At 39.8% G+C, this 16,007-nt stretch overlaps 1 protein-coding gene across 1 annotated transcript in view; it reads right to left on the bottom strand.

Annotated features, from left to right (window-relative positions):
- Positions 1 to 1,901: 1,901 nt before the first annotated feature.
- The window catches only part of LOC135226416 (estradiol 17-beta-dehydrogenase 8-like), a 41,922-nt gene continuing 27,816 nt past the window's right edge, over positions 1,902 to 16,007 (bottom strand). Inside the window, exons 6-8 of the mRNA XM_064265944.1 lie at positions 15,923 to 15,992; positions 15,630 to 15,757; positions 1,902 to 2,832 (exon numbers count right to left, since the gene is read on the bottom strand). Coding sequence (XP_064122014.1) covers positions 2,741 to 2,832; positions 15,630 to 15,757; positions 15,923 to 15,992 — 290 coding nt within the window. The 3' untranslated portion in view covers positions 1,902 to 2,740. The remainder of the gene's footprint in view (positions 2,833 to 15,629; positions 15,758 to 15,922; positions 15,993 to 16,007) is intronic.

Genomic DNA, 16,007 nt, shown 5'->3' on the forward strand with positions numbered 1-16,007 from the left:
TGCCGATTTAGGCAGCCTAACCTTACAGTCTTCCCTACTGCAAACTCTAAACATAGGTGAAGCCTTAGCGTCAGACATCGTGAAAGAGTAGTCAAAACCAAAGTCGAAAAACAGTCCACAATAAGCGTATGCCAAGCCAGAGAAAAAACAGAATACGTCACCAAAAAACCAATCCAAATTCTCGGCAAACGAGTTGAAATCCAAGATGGAGGAACGAACAATAGGTGTTGTCCGTTCAACCGACAGAGAAATTATGGCTTAGAAAACGGGAATAGTTCCAGACCCCGCCACCCAGCGGCGGGAATGGTGGATCACCTGACCTACCTGTCGCGTGTGCCGCGAGTTTTGAAATTCTGTCGGGACGACCGAGTCTATAGCTAAGTATATATCTGCTGGGTAAGTTACTTGTACAAAAACAAGTATAACTAGATAATCAGTCAGTTCAAAGTACGAGCATTTGTTCGACAAACGATACAAAATTTTCTCGAATATTTTGTTTGAAAAACGGAAAGTTCGACATATAAAACGTTCGACAAACGAGGTACCACTGTATTTAGTTATGTCTCACCTTTGCCTTCAATTAACCCCTCTTTTGAGGCTTATTTGCCTATGGCACCTTTTTGGGTTTATAGTCTATTGTCTCTTTCCATAAGGGTTTCAACTGGAGATTTAAAATAGAAAGAACAAGAAATAAACCCCGCAAAAAATGTACACCTCAATGGAACTGACTGAACATATTCTCATGAGACTTTAGTTTTAAACCAGTGGGGAAACTGAGGAAATGGTTGTTCCTCATTCACCTGGATTTACAGGGGCTTTCTTTCTTGAATTTAGGATCAGTTCACCTTTCAAATCCCAAAATATCAACATTACTGAAAACAATGGTACATAATTTTTCATTACATCAAAAGGATTGGCTTTTTAAATTAAACAAAATGTTTATAGTATATATATTTATTATTCAGTCAGTAGTATAAACAGTGTTACACAACAAATACTCTTATTTGCTGCTGTTAAAAATAGTTGAAGTGTAACTTCAAACCCAGACAACATAGTATGGTTAACATCTTTTAGAGGGTAAAGATTCTGTAACTTCTATCTTACAAACTTAAGCTATGCAGATAGTAATTCAGAATCTTTAAGATATCAGGTTTTAACATCATCAGACCTCTGAGAAATAAAATTCTAGAATGGCCATGCATTGCATAACCTCCACAAAACATTGTGAAACTTTATATCTCATATATATATGTATATATATATATATATCTATATATATATATATATATATATATATCTATATTATATATATATATAAATTGAACAAACCTGTCGATTGACAACTGTCTTCAGGTGAATCAACTCCTATTCCAGTCACACTCACTGTCTGCATACCCAGGCTATGAAATCTCTCAATGAACAGAAAATGGTTGAAAATGGTCACACAGTGTTGTCTGACCATTCTGCAAGTTGTTTGGTTTCAGGAAGAAGGAAAATGATGGGTATGAAACAAACTGGCCTGCAGCTACAAGAAGACCAATTCATGGCAAGTCAAAAGGATTATGAGCCAAACCCCAAAGCTCAAAGCAGAAAAATTATTAGGTTAACATTCAGGAAGCAAAATTGATGATATAAAAGAAACAAAATTTTCTTTTAAGAGCTATAGACAGCGCTAATTTCGTGACCCCTAATCTTTTAGCTGCATACTACAAGCTCAGGAGTGTTATTCAAAGCTTTCAAGATTACAAGTTTTAATTTTGGCTGCTCTTGTTAGTGCAATATCAGTACCCCTCGATACTGCACTAACAAGTGCATGTACTCCCCAACACAAAGTCCAGTCATATGTATAATAAACATATTGTATCTCTTTTGTACTATTAGTATTAAGCTGCTTTACATGGCATTTGTTACTTTCAAATGCTTAACTTTTTATTTATTTAGTGGGGGGCGGGGGAAACATGCCTAAATTGCCACCATTGCATTGATTAATACCCGTATGGTTTCACGCCAAATATATTCAACTTCTTTGACTCTTGTTTCTGCCACCACTAGCATTTGTTTTTGCTGTATGGGGAAATAATTACATAATATTCAAGATGTGCATAATACTTGAAGTAAGTTGCTATTCCTTGTACATCAAAGCATAAATTATACTCTATTAACTATAGAGTATAATGCAGTAATTATACATGACAATTAATGACATTAAAACTTCTATGAGAATTAATGACATAAAAACTTCTACGTATGAGAATTAATGACAATAAAATTTACAAGTGGTGTATGTAATTGGTAGGTATCCAGTTTGGTAGTTTGAATAAACCTCCCACGCTCTAATAGGGATTTCAGAACTCGATTTTTAACTTGGTGGGGCCTTAACCTGGTTGGGCCATGGATGTGTGCAATTAATCAGATGATGTCTAAACAGATGGTAACCAGCACATTACATTCTGCATCTGTATAAAAGTATTTTATATTCATATTAAATATCACAGCATCATTATTTATAGAAATAGTTTTTGCAATTTACATTGGCTTAATTACTAAAATGCTAATGTAAACATTTTCCACATAAAATAGTCTTACTCTGGTTCAATATACATAAAACTACTCACTCGTGTTCAATATATGTTAAAAAGTATAGACCGTTCCATATAAGTGTCTAGAATAATCCAGAATATAAACTCTCATATAAAAATAGATCAAAATTAATTTGTACATTAATGGTTACCACTTTGATTCACATGTTGAAGCCTCCTGTCACTTCAATGCAGGAACCTGTTATGTAGCTACTTTTGTCTGACAGCAAAAAGGCCACCACTTCCGCTATTTCTGAGGAAACAGAAAATGGCATTGACAAAATGACTGAAAATCTTACTTTCACAATATAATTTAACAAAAATACTGTATAAATTGGTTAGACTTTCACATAGTGGACTAATGGACTGAGTCATAGATGGTGTAGTAGGAAAAGAAAATGCAGCACTTGTTTGACAGCCTTGCAGAAAAGGAGCAGGAACAATGGAAATAAAGTACAAAATACAGGCAGCTCCCAGGTTACAATGTGTTCAGCTTATGATTTTCCAAGGTTACGATGCTTTTCAAATATATTCATCAGAAACTATTTCCCAGTTTACATCACGTTCTGGGGTTACAATACCAATCCAACAAGAAGAAATATGGCAGAATGATAAAAATTACGAATTTTTAAAGAAAAACTCAATAAATATTCAGGTTACATCGTTTTCAAGACACGCAAAGGATTAAAAGTAAGGTTTTCTTAGGTTTTTTGCCTTTTACGATTTCAACAATGTCTCAGCTTACAATGCAGCATAGGATTGGAAAGACAATTTTCAGCTTACGATGTGGCGTAGGAACAGAACCAGTTGTGAACCGGCGACTGCCTGTAGAAATGAACAAGGCTTGGAGAGAGAAACTGACTCAAAGCAGGTAAGTTTTATTCTGGGTTTCAATAGGCAGTCCCCAATTATTGGTGATTTGGTTTTACAGCGCTTGTCTAGTGATGAAAATCAGCAAATTTCTGCTCATCAGCGCCAATAAAAAAAATTAATTAAAATATACATATATGCATGGGAATGTTTCATGACGTCGCATACAAAATCTCTAATTTTTTTTAATTAGTTAAGAAAAATTATGTTCCATTACTTAATGAACGCCCCTCGTATATAAGGAATCTTATTCTGTACCAAAAGAAGGGTAATGGAAGAGGCCCTAATCAACTCTTAGGAAACTATCAGTATTAAACCTTTTAGTGAAAAGATATTTAAGTCATTACATTTCAAATTTTCAAGTGTGAAAAAACTGCAAATACTCCTGTACTTTCTTTCTTTTTTTCCCCATGCACAGGGTCTTCATTAGGTTGATTTGCAGAAGAATCCTGAGGAGAGTACCACTGCACTGACCAAGGAGAGAGCTTACTTCAAAACTTCAACAAATTCAAGAGGACAGTCACAACCATTAACACCCAAGTAGTCCACCTACCCTTTAGGAGATCACTGAGGATTCATTAATGCTGTTAAAAAATCTGCACCTGACCAGCAATGTAATTATGATAGGACCACCATTGAATTCCCTCTTTTAAACTATCAGCTACTACTAATTCTGTTCTTATGAAATTTTAGGCTTTTACTGTTTAAGTTGTAGTTAATTTTCATATTTTCATTTTACAGCTGAAGAAGTACAGTGGAACCTCGACATACGAAAGTCCCTACTTACGAAAAATCCAAGTTACAAAAGCAAAGACAAAGATTTTTTTTGCTTCTGTACATGAAAATAATTCAGGTTGCGAAAGGGTAAAGTCAGAGATTTGCCCAGAAAACCGAAAACTATTTTAAAACTCGTGCGCCGCCAACTGAGTAGACTCGCCACCATCATCCCGCTCTTCCATTGGTTCCTGATGCTAGTCACAGCTGTAAGATTATGCTCTCCTATTGGTCAGCATCTGTCCCATCATTCCTCTATGCAAGGGCGTTCCTTGACCATTTTTTGCGGCAGCATTATCGTAAACACTGGAATTCTTTTATTCACATATATTTCGTTTGTTAACGTAAATTCGTGTTAGTGATTTCGCTTTCGTTGTACTGCAAGTTACTTTATTGTGTTGTGTGTGAACTTAATTACGTACGTTATTAGCCATGGGTCCCAAGAATGATGCTGTAGTTCACAGAAAGAAGAGGATGCTTTCTATGGAGAATGAAGATGGAGATAATCAAGAAGTGTTAATGTTTTCTGCCATTTGTTAATGTTTCGTAAAGTTCAGTGTTAATGTTTTCTGCCATTTTTTAATGTGTTTTTGTAAGGCTTGGAACAAATTAGGCAATTTACATGCAAAACATAGTTCGAGATACGAAAAAAAATCCCCATTGCATCATTATTACAAAAACATGTCCATACACAAGATTGTGAATATTTTAACCGTAAACTTTAATTATATACAACTCAACTAAAGTGGTCTGGTTAAAATATGTATTGTTACTTGTGTACCTTCATTTAAAAGGAACTGCCACACATCAATGTGGGTGGAAGTTTTAGCATTTTTATCTACACTAGTCATTCCACTGGCTGCACATCTGGTCATCAAAATTAGTCAAACCAAGGAGATACTGGAAAGACTTTCATTTGGAGAAAGAGCAAAACATTTGGATCTCTCAAGTCCCTGGCTGGGCAAATTTAATTTCAATTTTACTTCTATACATACTTAAATGTAAACGGCAAACAAGAAATATAAAGTATTTATGATAAAACAAAGTTTTATGAATACTTACCTGGCAGTTATATATATATATAGCTATAGTCTCTATTGGTCCGGCAGATTTTTCAAAACTTCCAGCAACCGCCGAGTGGTAGGTGTCCGGTTAGGTGGTTAACAACCCTTACAGGGTGGTACTTGGAACCATTCCCATTTTCTATTCCTCAGATCATCTCTTGCCCGACCTGTCTCCTGAGGGGAGGTGGGTGGGCCTTAAAATATATATATAACTGCCAGGTAAGTATTCATAAAACTTTGTTTTATCATAAATACTTCATTTTTATGAATAGAACTTACCTGGCAGTTATATATATATAGCTGATTCACACATTTGGAGGTGGGTGAAAGACAGCCAACATCGTTGGGGAAACAACTAAAAGTTGTAGGTTATAACCTTGATTCCTTACCTGCTAAGGTAGCTGACTTCAAAAGTTCCTGCCTCTTGAGTCGCTTTCCCTTAGGAGCGCCAGCCAGGATGAGACCTGCTATGCTGAAACCACTCAATAGTGTCTGTCAAACGGGGCGAGACCAACAACGTGACTAGACTTCTGCACTACCTATTCCCCTTTTAATTAACTGCAACCTTACTCAACCTAACCACCTAACCTTGCAGACTAGATATTTTATCTATCTAGCTAGACTGAGGGTGCCATCTCAACCAGACCACTCCTCAGACAACCATAAAAACACAAACCCCAATAAAGGTATGTCATACTAAAGTTAAGGTTGAGGGGAGGTAGTAACTCCTTCACCCAATAACGAAGACGTAGCTACGTATGGTAGTGGTTGAGGACACTTTGTGTCATTTACACCAAGATCTAAAAACTTCCCACTTCGATTGGTAGACTCTCTGCGAAGATATCCTCCTCGCTCTTGCGATAGCTCTAGCCGCTTGCTCAGAAAAGCCTTTCGCTCTGACAAGCTTCTCGATAGTCTGAATGCAGTCAGCTGTAGAGCGAGGGGGTTTTGATGATACCTCTCGAAGTGGGGCTGTTTGAGAAGCTTTGGACTTGGAGGAAGGCTTCTTGGAAAGTCCACTAGCATCTCCACTACCTCTATGAACCATTCTCTTGCTGGCCAAAAAGGTGCTATCAGGGTCATTCTCCCTGTTTCGAGAAGGGCGAACTTCTTGATGACCAGATTGATGATCTTGAACGGGGGAAACGCATAAGTATCCATCCCTGTCCAGTCCATCAAGAAGGCGTCCACTGCTATTGCTTCCTTGTCCGGTACCAGGGAGCAGTAGTTGGGGATTCTCTTGTTCTTGTTGGAGGCGAAGAGATCTATCGATGGCCTCCCCCATAACTTCCACAGTTCCTGGCAAACTTGAAGATCGAGGGTCCACTCTGTTGGAAGAACTTGCCCTTTTCTGCTGAGCATGTCTGCCCTCACATTCTTCTGTCCCTGTACAAATCTTGTTAAAAGATTTATTCCATTCTCCTTCGTCCATAGAAGGAGTTCCCTTGCTGCTTCGTATAGGGACAGAGAATGAGTTCCTCCTTGCTTTCTTATGTACGCCAGGGCTGTGGTGTTGTCCGAGTTGACCTCTACTACCTTCCCCGAGACTACTTCTTTGAAGGCTTTTAAACCTAATAGGATGGCCATCAATTCTTTCTTGTTGATGTGCCATCCTTTCTGTTGCACTTCCCAAGAGCCCGATGCTTCCTTGTTCCCCAGTGTTGCTCCCCAACCTGACTCCGAAGCGTCTGAGAACAACACTAGGTCTGGGTTCTTCTTGTATAGGGATATTCCTTCCCCCAATTTTGCGGGATCCAGCCACCAACTCAACTGTCTTTTGACATCTGCTGGAATGGGAAAAGAAAAGGAGTCCTTCTGATTTCTCCTGTTCCATACTCTTGAAAGGAAGTGTTGCAGAGGTCTGAGGTGCAACCTTCCCAGGGAGACAAACTGCTCAAGCGAGGAGAGGGTGCCCAGCAAACTCATCCACTCCTTCGCCAAGCACTTCTCTCTCCCTAGGAATTGCTGCACTTTCTCGAGGCACTTGTTCTGCCTCTCTTGAGAGGGAAAAGCCCAAAAACAAGCTGAGTCCAGAACTATCCCCAAATAGAGAATTGTCTGACTCGGTTCGGTCTGGGACTTCTCCTTGTTGATGATGAGTCCCAGTTCCTGGGTCATCAGAAACGTCTTTCTTAAGTCCTCCAGACACTTGTTCTTTGATTGTGACCTTATCAGCCAGTCGTCTAGGTATAGGGATACCCTTATCCCTTCTTGATGAAGCCAAGCCGCTACGTTCGACATTACCCTGGTGAAGACTTGAGGGGCTGTGCTGAGGCCGAAACAAAGGGTTCTGAACTGGAAACACCTGTTCTGAACCACGAATCTTAGGAATTTCCTTGAAGTCGGGTGGATGGGGATATGAAAATAGGCGTCTTGCAAATCCAGGGACACCATCCAGTCCCCTGGACGAACTGCTGCCAGCACAGACCGAGTCGTTTCCATAGTAAATTTTGTCTTCTCTACAAAGACGTTCAGTGCGCTGACATCTAGAACGGGTCTCCATCCCCCCCGAGTTCTTGGGTACTAGAAACAGGCGATTGTAAAAGCCTGGGGATTCTAGTTCCAGTACAGGTTCTATGGCTCCCTTTCCTAGCATCTGGTCTACTAGATCTAGGAGAGCCTCTTGTTTCGTAGCGTCCGAGTATTGAGCCACTAAGGCTCTTGGTGTTCTCGAAAGAGGTGGCTTTTTCCCTGACGACTGAGAGGGACCAGGTGTCCGCCCCCCTCCTTTTCCAAGTCTGCCAAAAACTTGACAGTCTTGCTCATACTGCTGACTGGAGGACTTTTAACTCATTTCCTAGCACAGGATCTAAACGATCTCCTGCTTGTCCGTCCGCCTGTCTCCTGTCTTCTTCCTCTGAAATCTGTCCTGGTCAGAGCCCTACCTCGAAAGGGCTGCAAAACCTTCTTTTCGTCTCTCTTTGTTGATGCCTGACTGCCCGGTAGACCCTTTCTTACGGAGCGAGTTAGAAGATCTTGAGTGGCCTTCTGAGTTAGAGAAAGAGTAATATCCCTAACCAGTGATTGCGGAAAAAGATGTTCCGAGCGAGGGGCATAAAGGAGTTCCGCCTTCTGCGCGATCGTAACTCCTTTGGTGGCGAAGGAGCATAACAGCGCTCTTTTCTTCAAAATCCCCGCCGTAAACAGGGAAGCTATCTCGTTCGCTCCATCCCTCAGTGCCTTATCCATACAGGCCATAATGCTAGTTAAATCCTCCATTTCTGTGGCCTGTATGTGTTCTGCTTTCCTGGCCAGCACTCCCAGGGCCCAGTCCAAAAAGCTGAATACTTCGAATGATCGAAATATACCTTTAACGAAGTGGTCTAACTCCGTCATGGACCACATCACTTTCGCTGAATTGAGGGGATGTCTCCTTGAGGAATCTACAATACCAGAGAAGTCCCCCTGGGAAGAGGCAGGTACTCCCAGGCCAAGAGCTTCTCCAGTCTCGTACCACATTCCTGCCTTAGACGCCAGCTTACCTTACAGACCTTACAGTTCGTTCGGGTTGCCCCAGGTCCCTCAGTGTGAGGCACCTCTAATGTCTACCAGAGAGTTGCTAGTACATCTTCCGGTATATTTTGCATCTTCCAATCTTGGATGGTCTGGGATGCAGTTTAGATATTTGTCGAGCTTATTCTTAAACACATCTACGCTCACTCCTGATATATTCCTCAGATGAGCTGGCAACGCATTGAATAGACGCTGCATTATCGATGCTGGTGCGTAGTGGATTAATGTCCTGTGTGCTTTCCTTATTTTTCCTGGTATCGTTTTGGGCACTATTAATCTACCTCTGCTTGCTCTTTCTGATATTTTTAGTTCCATGATGTTTTCTGCTATTCCTTCTATCTGTTTCCATGCCTGAATTATCATGTAGCATTCTCTTCTCCTTTCTAGACTATATAATTTTAAGGTTTGTAGTCTTTCCCAGTAGTCAAGGTCCTTAACTTCTTCTATTCTAGCTGTAAAGGACCTTTGTACACTCTCTATTTGTGCAATATCCTTTTGATAGTGTGGGTACCATATCATATTGCAATATTCAAGTGGACTACGAACATGTTTTATAAAGCATAATCATGTGTTCAGCTTTTCTTGTTTTGAAGTGCCGTAACAACATTCCCATTTTTGCTTTACATTTTGCCAACAGAATTGCTATTTGATCATTGCATAACATGTTCCTATTCATCATCACACCAAGGTCTTTAACTGCTTCCTTATTTGTGATTGTCTCATTATTAGGTCCCCTATATGCATATAGCTTTCCTTCTCTGTCTCCATAATTTATTGATTCAAATTTATCAGAGTTAAACACCATCCTATTTACCTCTGCCCAATCATATACTTTGTTAAGGTCTCTTTGTAGAGCATTCCTATCTTCATCACAAGTAATTTCTCTACTTATTCTTGTGTCATCAGCGAAACTACTCACTACCGAATCCTTAACATTACTGTCTATGTCTTCAATCATAATAACAAACAGTATTGCAGCTAACACCGTACCTTGTGGCACACCAGATATTACCTTGGCTTCATCCGATTTCTCATCGTTTGCAATAACTATCTGTTTTCTGTTGTGTAAAAATTCTTTTAACCATCTTCCTACTTTATCCACGATATTGTGCTTTCTAATTTTCTTCGCTAATATATTATGGTCTACTTTGTCAAAAGCTTTTGCAAAGTCTAGATAAACCACATCAGTTTCATTTCCGCTTTTCATATTTTTGAATATGTTCTCACGGTGGACTAACAATTGGGTTTGTGTACTTTTTCCGGGTACGAAACCATGTTGTCCTATATTAAACAAGTTATTTTTTATTAAATGTTTCATAATATTTTTCTTCATTACCCTTTCATACACTTTCATAATATGTGATGTTAGACTCACAGGCCTATAATTACTTGCCTCTAGTCTTGATCCACTTCTGAAAGTAGGGGTAATATATGCTAATTTGTGCTCATCATAAATCTTGCCTGTATCTACACTTTGTCTTAATAATATTGCAAGTGGCTTTGCGATAGAATGAACTACTTTCTTTAACAAAATAGCAGGAATTCCATCAGGCCCTGCTGCAGCTCCATTTTTAATTTCATTAATAGCCTGCACAATATCAGCTTCATTAATATTTATGTCAGCTAAATATTCACTATTTTCGTCCCTTACTTCTATATCATTATCTTCATTATCTATTCTAGGGGTGAATTCTCTCTTATATCGTTCTGCCAATATGTTACAAATTTCCTTTTTTTCATTCGTTAATCTCCCTTCAATTCCTAGAGGGCCAATTTCTATTCTTCTTTTATTCATCTTTTTCGCGTATGAGTATAATAGTTTGGGGTTTTGCTTGATATTTATTAGGGTTTTTTTCTTCCAAGTCCGTTTTTCATTTTCTTTTGATTGTATAATCTTTTGTTTCTGCATTTTCTATCTTACTTTTTAGTTCTATAAACTTTCCATGCATTTTTTTCTTTTGCAAGACCTTTTTTCCATTTTCTGATTTTCTGGAACAAGATCCTTCTGTCTCTTGGTATGCATGACTGATGTTTACTTTTCTTCTTCAGTATATATTTATCCACTATTTTCTCTAATATTTTATATAATATCTCCGTATTTATCCTTATGTCATCACTTACGAAAATGTTATCCCAATCTTTGTTTAATTCTTCATTTATTTCTGACCATTTTATATTTTTACTGTAGAAGTTGTACTTTCCATATCCTTCCCACTTTTTCATTTCTTGCTTATCTCTGTTTTCACTTGCTTTGGTATGGACTGTTAATTCTATGACATTATGGTCTGAAATACTCGCATTATAAACTATTATTTCTTTAACATAATTCATCTCGTTCACAAATACTAGGTCTAAAGTATTTTCCTTTCTTGTTGGCAGGTGATTTATTTGTTGAATGTTGTATTCTAGTAGCATATCTAATAGCTTTTCGAATTGCCTCTTATCTTCTGCACTACTATTACTCTCTTTTTTATATGTATAAGTACAACCACAATCTCCTATTCGTTCTTTCCAGTCTACGAAAGGAAAGTTGAAGTCTCCAGATAGGAGAATAGTCCAGTCCTTGTGATTTCTACATATATCATCCAATTTTTCTATTATTAAGTCAAACTCTTTAGTATTAGGAGGTCTATATATTACTATGTTCATTAACTTTTCAGATTCAAATTCTACCGCTATTAGTTCACATTCTGAGTTACTATATTTCTCATATATTTTTCCTTGTTTTTTGTCTTTCCCATATATTGTGGTTCCCCCTTGATTCCTATATCTATCTGATCTATAAGTTTGGAACCCTTTTATCTGATCATCATTCCCAGTCTCTTGGGAATACCAGGTTTCACTTATATTCATTATATCTATTTTCTTTTCAATTTGGGTTAGTTCTTCTAAGTACTCTATTTTTCTTTTTGAGTTACTCGTAACTAAACCCTGCGCATTCATCACTATGATGGTTTGCGTGTTTTCTCCTTCATTTAATATTGGTAGTAATAAGGATTTTCCCATGTCTCTTTCCTGTTCTGGTATGTTGTTCTTTTTTTCATTTCCAGAAATTCTGACATTAAAAAATCCAACTTTTCCATATTTGATCTTCCTTCATCATAATTATTCATTTTGTGTCTGAATCTGCAATTTTCTCCGTTTCTGCAATATCCTCTTGCATAATAAATACAGTTATTATCTCTTGAGTAGAATTTTGGAGCTGATGCTTTGAAATTTTTTGCTGACATCTCTGCATATCTCGTTGATAGCTTGCTTTTTTCTTTTACCTGATATTCTTATTCCTCTCTTTATTTGTTTCTTTCTTATTTTGGATTTTATTACTTGATTGATTATTTATTTGATTATGATTCATGGCTACAGGGTGCATATATTTACATTTTTTGTTGAACTTACATCCTTTTCCTTCTTTTAGGTTTTTGCATATTTTTGGATGCAGATCTCTGCATTCATCCTCATAGCCATCTAGGTATGCACATTTACCATATATTTCATAGTTGTGACATACCTTAGGATGTTTGTAGTAACATCTTTCTCCAAATCTGCAATTCCCTCTTTTCAAAAGGTTGCAGACTTTGTCTTTTTTGTCTATTTTTTCCTCTTTCCCGTCATTGTGTAGATCTGGGTAGAGCCTCTTCGGGATTTTCTTTTGTGTTGTCATATCGTAATTTATTTCTTCGTAAGTATGCTGCTTTATTGCCTCATATGTAGTATCAATGAGTATCTCTGCATCCATACTTTTATCTTGTTCTTTGTTTTCCATATTTTTTTTCTGTCATTTCAGTTTTGTTTACTTCACTTCCGTTTTCCTCTTCTTCTTCTTCCTCTTCTTCTTCATCCTCAACTATTTGTACATTCAATCTTGATTTAATAACATTATCTATCCACGATAGACATGTTGAACAAAATATTCTTGTATCTTTTCTCATATCTTGCATTACCTCAGCACACTGTGGATGGGTCGGAATGTTGCATGCAGCACATTTTCTGATTAGGTTTTGTGGATTAACTACGCTATACACCAATTACACAGTTTGCTTGCTTTGGCATTCTTTTTCCTAATGCATCAATTAGGATATTCACAAGGTTTCACCTTATTCATTTTCTTTGTCGGAATATGTTGGTTTATGTATATTTTCTTTATGAGTCTCTTGACCACTTGGATTTTATTTGGGGGAAAGGAAAAGGTGGTTTTCACTGCTTGTCTTCGTTCCTTCAACCAGTCTCCGATTCTTGCCATCGCCTTCTTCGCCGAAATAGACAACTTCATCTTGATGAAGGCTGACTGTTTTTGCAACTTTCTTCTAACGAACTGTGACTGAGGAGAACGGGGAGCCGCTGGTTTAAGTTCCTCTCCAAACAGCTCAAGGAGGGAGCGAGAAAGCACTTTATAGTCTGCAGCCGCATTAGAAGGTTTATCCTCATCCTCTGAAATTTCTTCTAATTCCAGACTTCCTTCTATCTCCTTATCCCTATGGGTAGAAGGAACAAAGTCAGAAGGTCCTTGCTGATCCAAGCTGTCGTGTGCACCTTCATCAAATTCTTGCTGATGAACACTTGTGTCAGGCGAAAATTCCTGAACGTCAGATGCGTCCTTGCGTCGTGAACTGGAAGCGTCCTGAGGTCGAGAGTCCAAAGTGTCCTGGCGCCGAACGGCTGGTACATCCTGAGGCCGATCCCTTGCTGCATCTTTGCATCGAGCGCTATATGTTTCCCGACATCGCGAGCTGGATACGTCCTTCCTTCGAGAGCTGGATACGTCCTTCCTTCGAGAGCTGGATACGTTCTTTGCTAGAGCACTGTGAGAGTCCTTTCGTCGCGAGATGCATGGGTCCTGGCGCCGAGGGCTGGCTGCATCCTGGCGTCGAGAGCTGGATGCGTCATGTCGCCGAGAGCTGGTTGCGTCCTGATAACGAGTGACTGGAATGGCGTCCTGAAGACGAGGTACTGGATTGCGTGCCTGACGTACAACACTGGATGCGTCCTATCCGCGAGCGCTGTATGCGTCTTGTTCGCGAGCGCTGCATGCGTCCTGCCGACCCACTTTGGATTCGTCCTGTTGAGCGACAGAATGTCGGGAATGAGCGCTGCTTTTCTCCTGGCGAGGAGACCTGAAGGTGTCGTCGTGCCGAGCTACCAAGTCCGTATCCCAGCGTCTAGGTGAAGGAGAGGAGAGGCGACGAGAGCTAGATTTAACGTGGCGTAGAGAATCGAGGGAAGGTTTAGCAGGAGAAGAGTATCGTAACCTCCTGACATCACGAGGACGGAGTTGTTCAACGTCTTGAAAAGGTGCTTCCTCCCTTGATCTCTTCACTGGCAGCCTGTCATCCTTACGTCTGCCCGACTGGGGAGGAGGGCGATTAAAAGCTTCAACTAGCGAAGTCAACTGCTCTTGCATGACCGCCATGAACAATCTCGCTACCGTTGCTGGGTCCTGCGGTTCCGAAGGAGACGGGCGTCGAGGTATGCTGGAGGAAGGAGAAGGTTCTCTAGAGAATTCCCCGTAACCTGAAGTAAGAGGAGATATCTCCTCTCATGTCTCCATGCGTCCTGCGGAGAATCATCCTCTCTAGTTCTCGTCCTTTTTGCAGGCGATGTGTCCAAGCCATCGTCAGAAGGAAACGGTTCCGGGCTACTCCATCTACTCGAATGGGGCGAACGAAACCGCGTCAGATCAGGACGCTGCTTCCAACTCCTCTTGAGCGGTCTCGACTCCTCATACTGCCATCTGCGTTGAGGAGAGGGGCTCGGAGAAGACGCTACCACTTCCGACACGCCTTTTCTGTGGCGGTCATAAGCAGCCTGGGAAAACGCAACAGGACTGCTTGAGGCGACGGCTGACCAAGGATCAGTTCCTCTCACCCCCTTAAGGTCATCAACGTACCTTCTCCCCTGGTCCTGGGAGCTTGGTAGAGGTCTAGACCTAGGGGCATGACAGGATCGATCAGTCGCCACCTCCACTGCACTTTCACAAGCACTATCACTTATTTCACCTTCACTCTTACCTTGTTTTAAGGCTGCAAGTTGCTCCTTAAGAATTTGCATCTCAGCCGCCATCTTGACGTACTGAGGGTCATCCAAAGTAGCTACAGGTCCTGCTACAGGAGAAGGAGCTACTACCTCAGGAGCAGGTTCTAATAATACAGGGGTTAAGGGAATAGAAAGGTCTACGCTAGCTTCACTTCCAGACCTAGATTTAGATTTAGATTTAGAAGCCCTCCTGACTTTATCTAATTCCAATCTACGCACATAGCGTTTCATATCCAACCATTGTTTCTCATCCAAACCCTCGCATTCTTTACATCTTTTATCCAAGGCACATTCAAAACCCCTACACCCCAAACAAACAGTGTGAGGATCGACCGAAGCCTTCGGCAATCTCACCTTACACTCCTCATTCACACACACTCGAAACTGTTTCTGAGACATCTCAAATCAAAGAATCATCCAAAGAATAAACCAAAATAAAGCCAAAAGCGATTGCCAATCCACAGAATACGTCACCAATTTAGTAGAAATACAGCGACACAGGGAAGCGAGCGAAAAACCCGACGGCGGACTAGCAACGATGTTGACAGTCCAACCGGCAGAGATGATCTGAGGAATAGAAAATGGGAATGGTTCCAAGTACCACCCTGTAAGGGTTGTTAACCACCTAACCGGACAACTACCACTCGGCGGTTGCCGCGAGTTTTGAAAAATCTGCTGGACCGATAGAGACTATAGCTATATATATATAACTGCCAGGTAAGTTCTATTCATAAAAACATTAATGTCACTGAAATTTTTGCAATAAAAGTAACCAGCACTGGAAAACATAAATACATACCTTCTGGCTCTCCTAGCCTTCTTAGAGTTGTGAACTGTAATACCATATTTTTAACTTTATCAGGAACTGTAGCAATCATTGGGGTGTTAATGAATCCAGGAAGAACACAGTTTACTCTGATTCCCTGCCTGAAGACAAGAGCAGATGTTTAAAAAACAACTCGAGAACAAATAATTTCTGAAGTCAACATTTCAATATGTTTTATGCCTGAATGAGAAAACACAATACGTACAGTAATAATTTACACAACTTGATTAACAACTGCAACTTGTTTAAACTCTACAGTACACTACCTTGCCAATTCTTTTGCAGAGGTTTTTGTTAAAGCATGAAGAGCTGCTTTACTTGCTGAATAACTAGCTTGTCCCATATTTCCTG

Source organism: Macrobrachium nipponense, chromosome 14 (assembly GCF_015104395.2).
Source record: "Macrobrachium nipponense isolate FS-2020 chromosome 14, ASM1510439v2, whole genome shotgun sequence".
Classification (NCBI taxonomy): Eukaryota; Metazoa; Arthropoda; class Malacostraca; order Decapoda; family Palaemonidae; genus Macrobrachium; species Macrobrachium nipponense.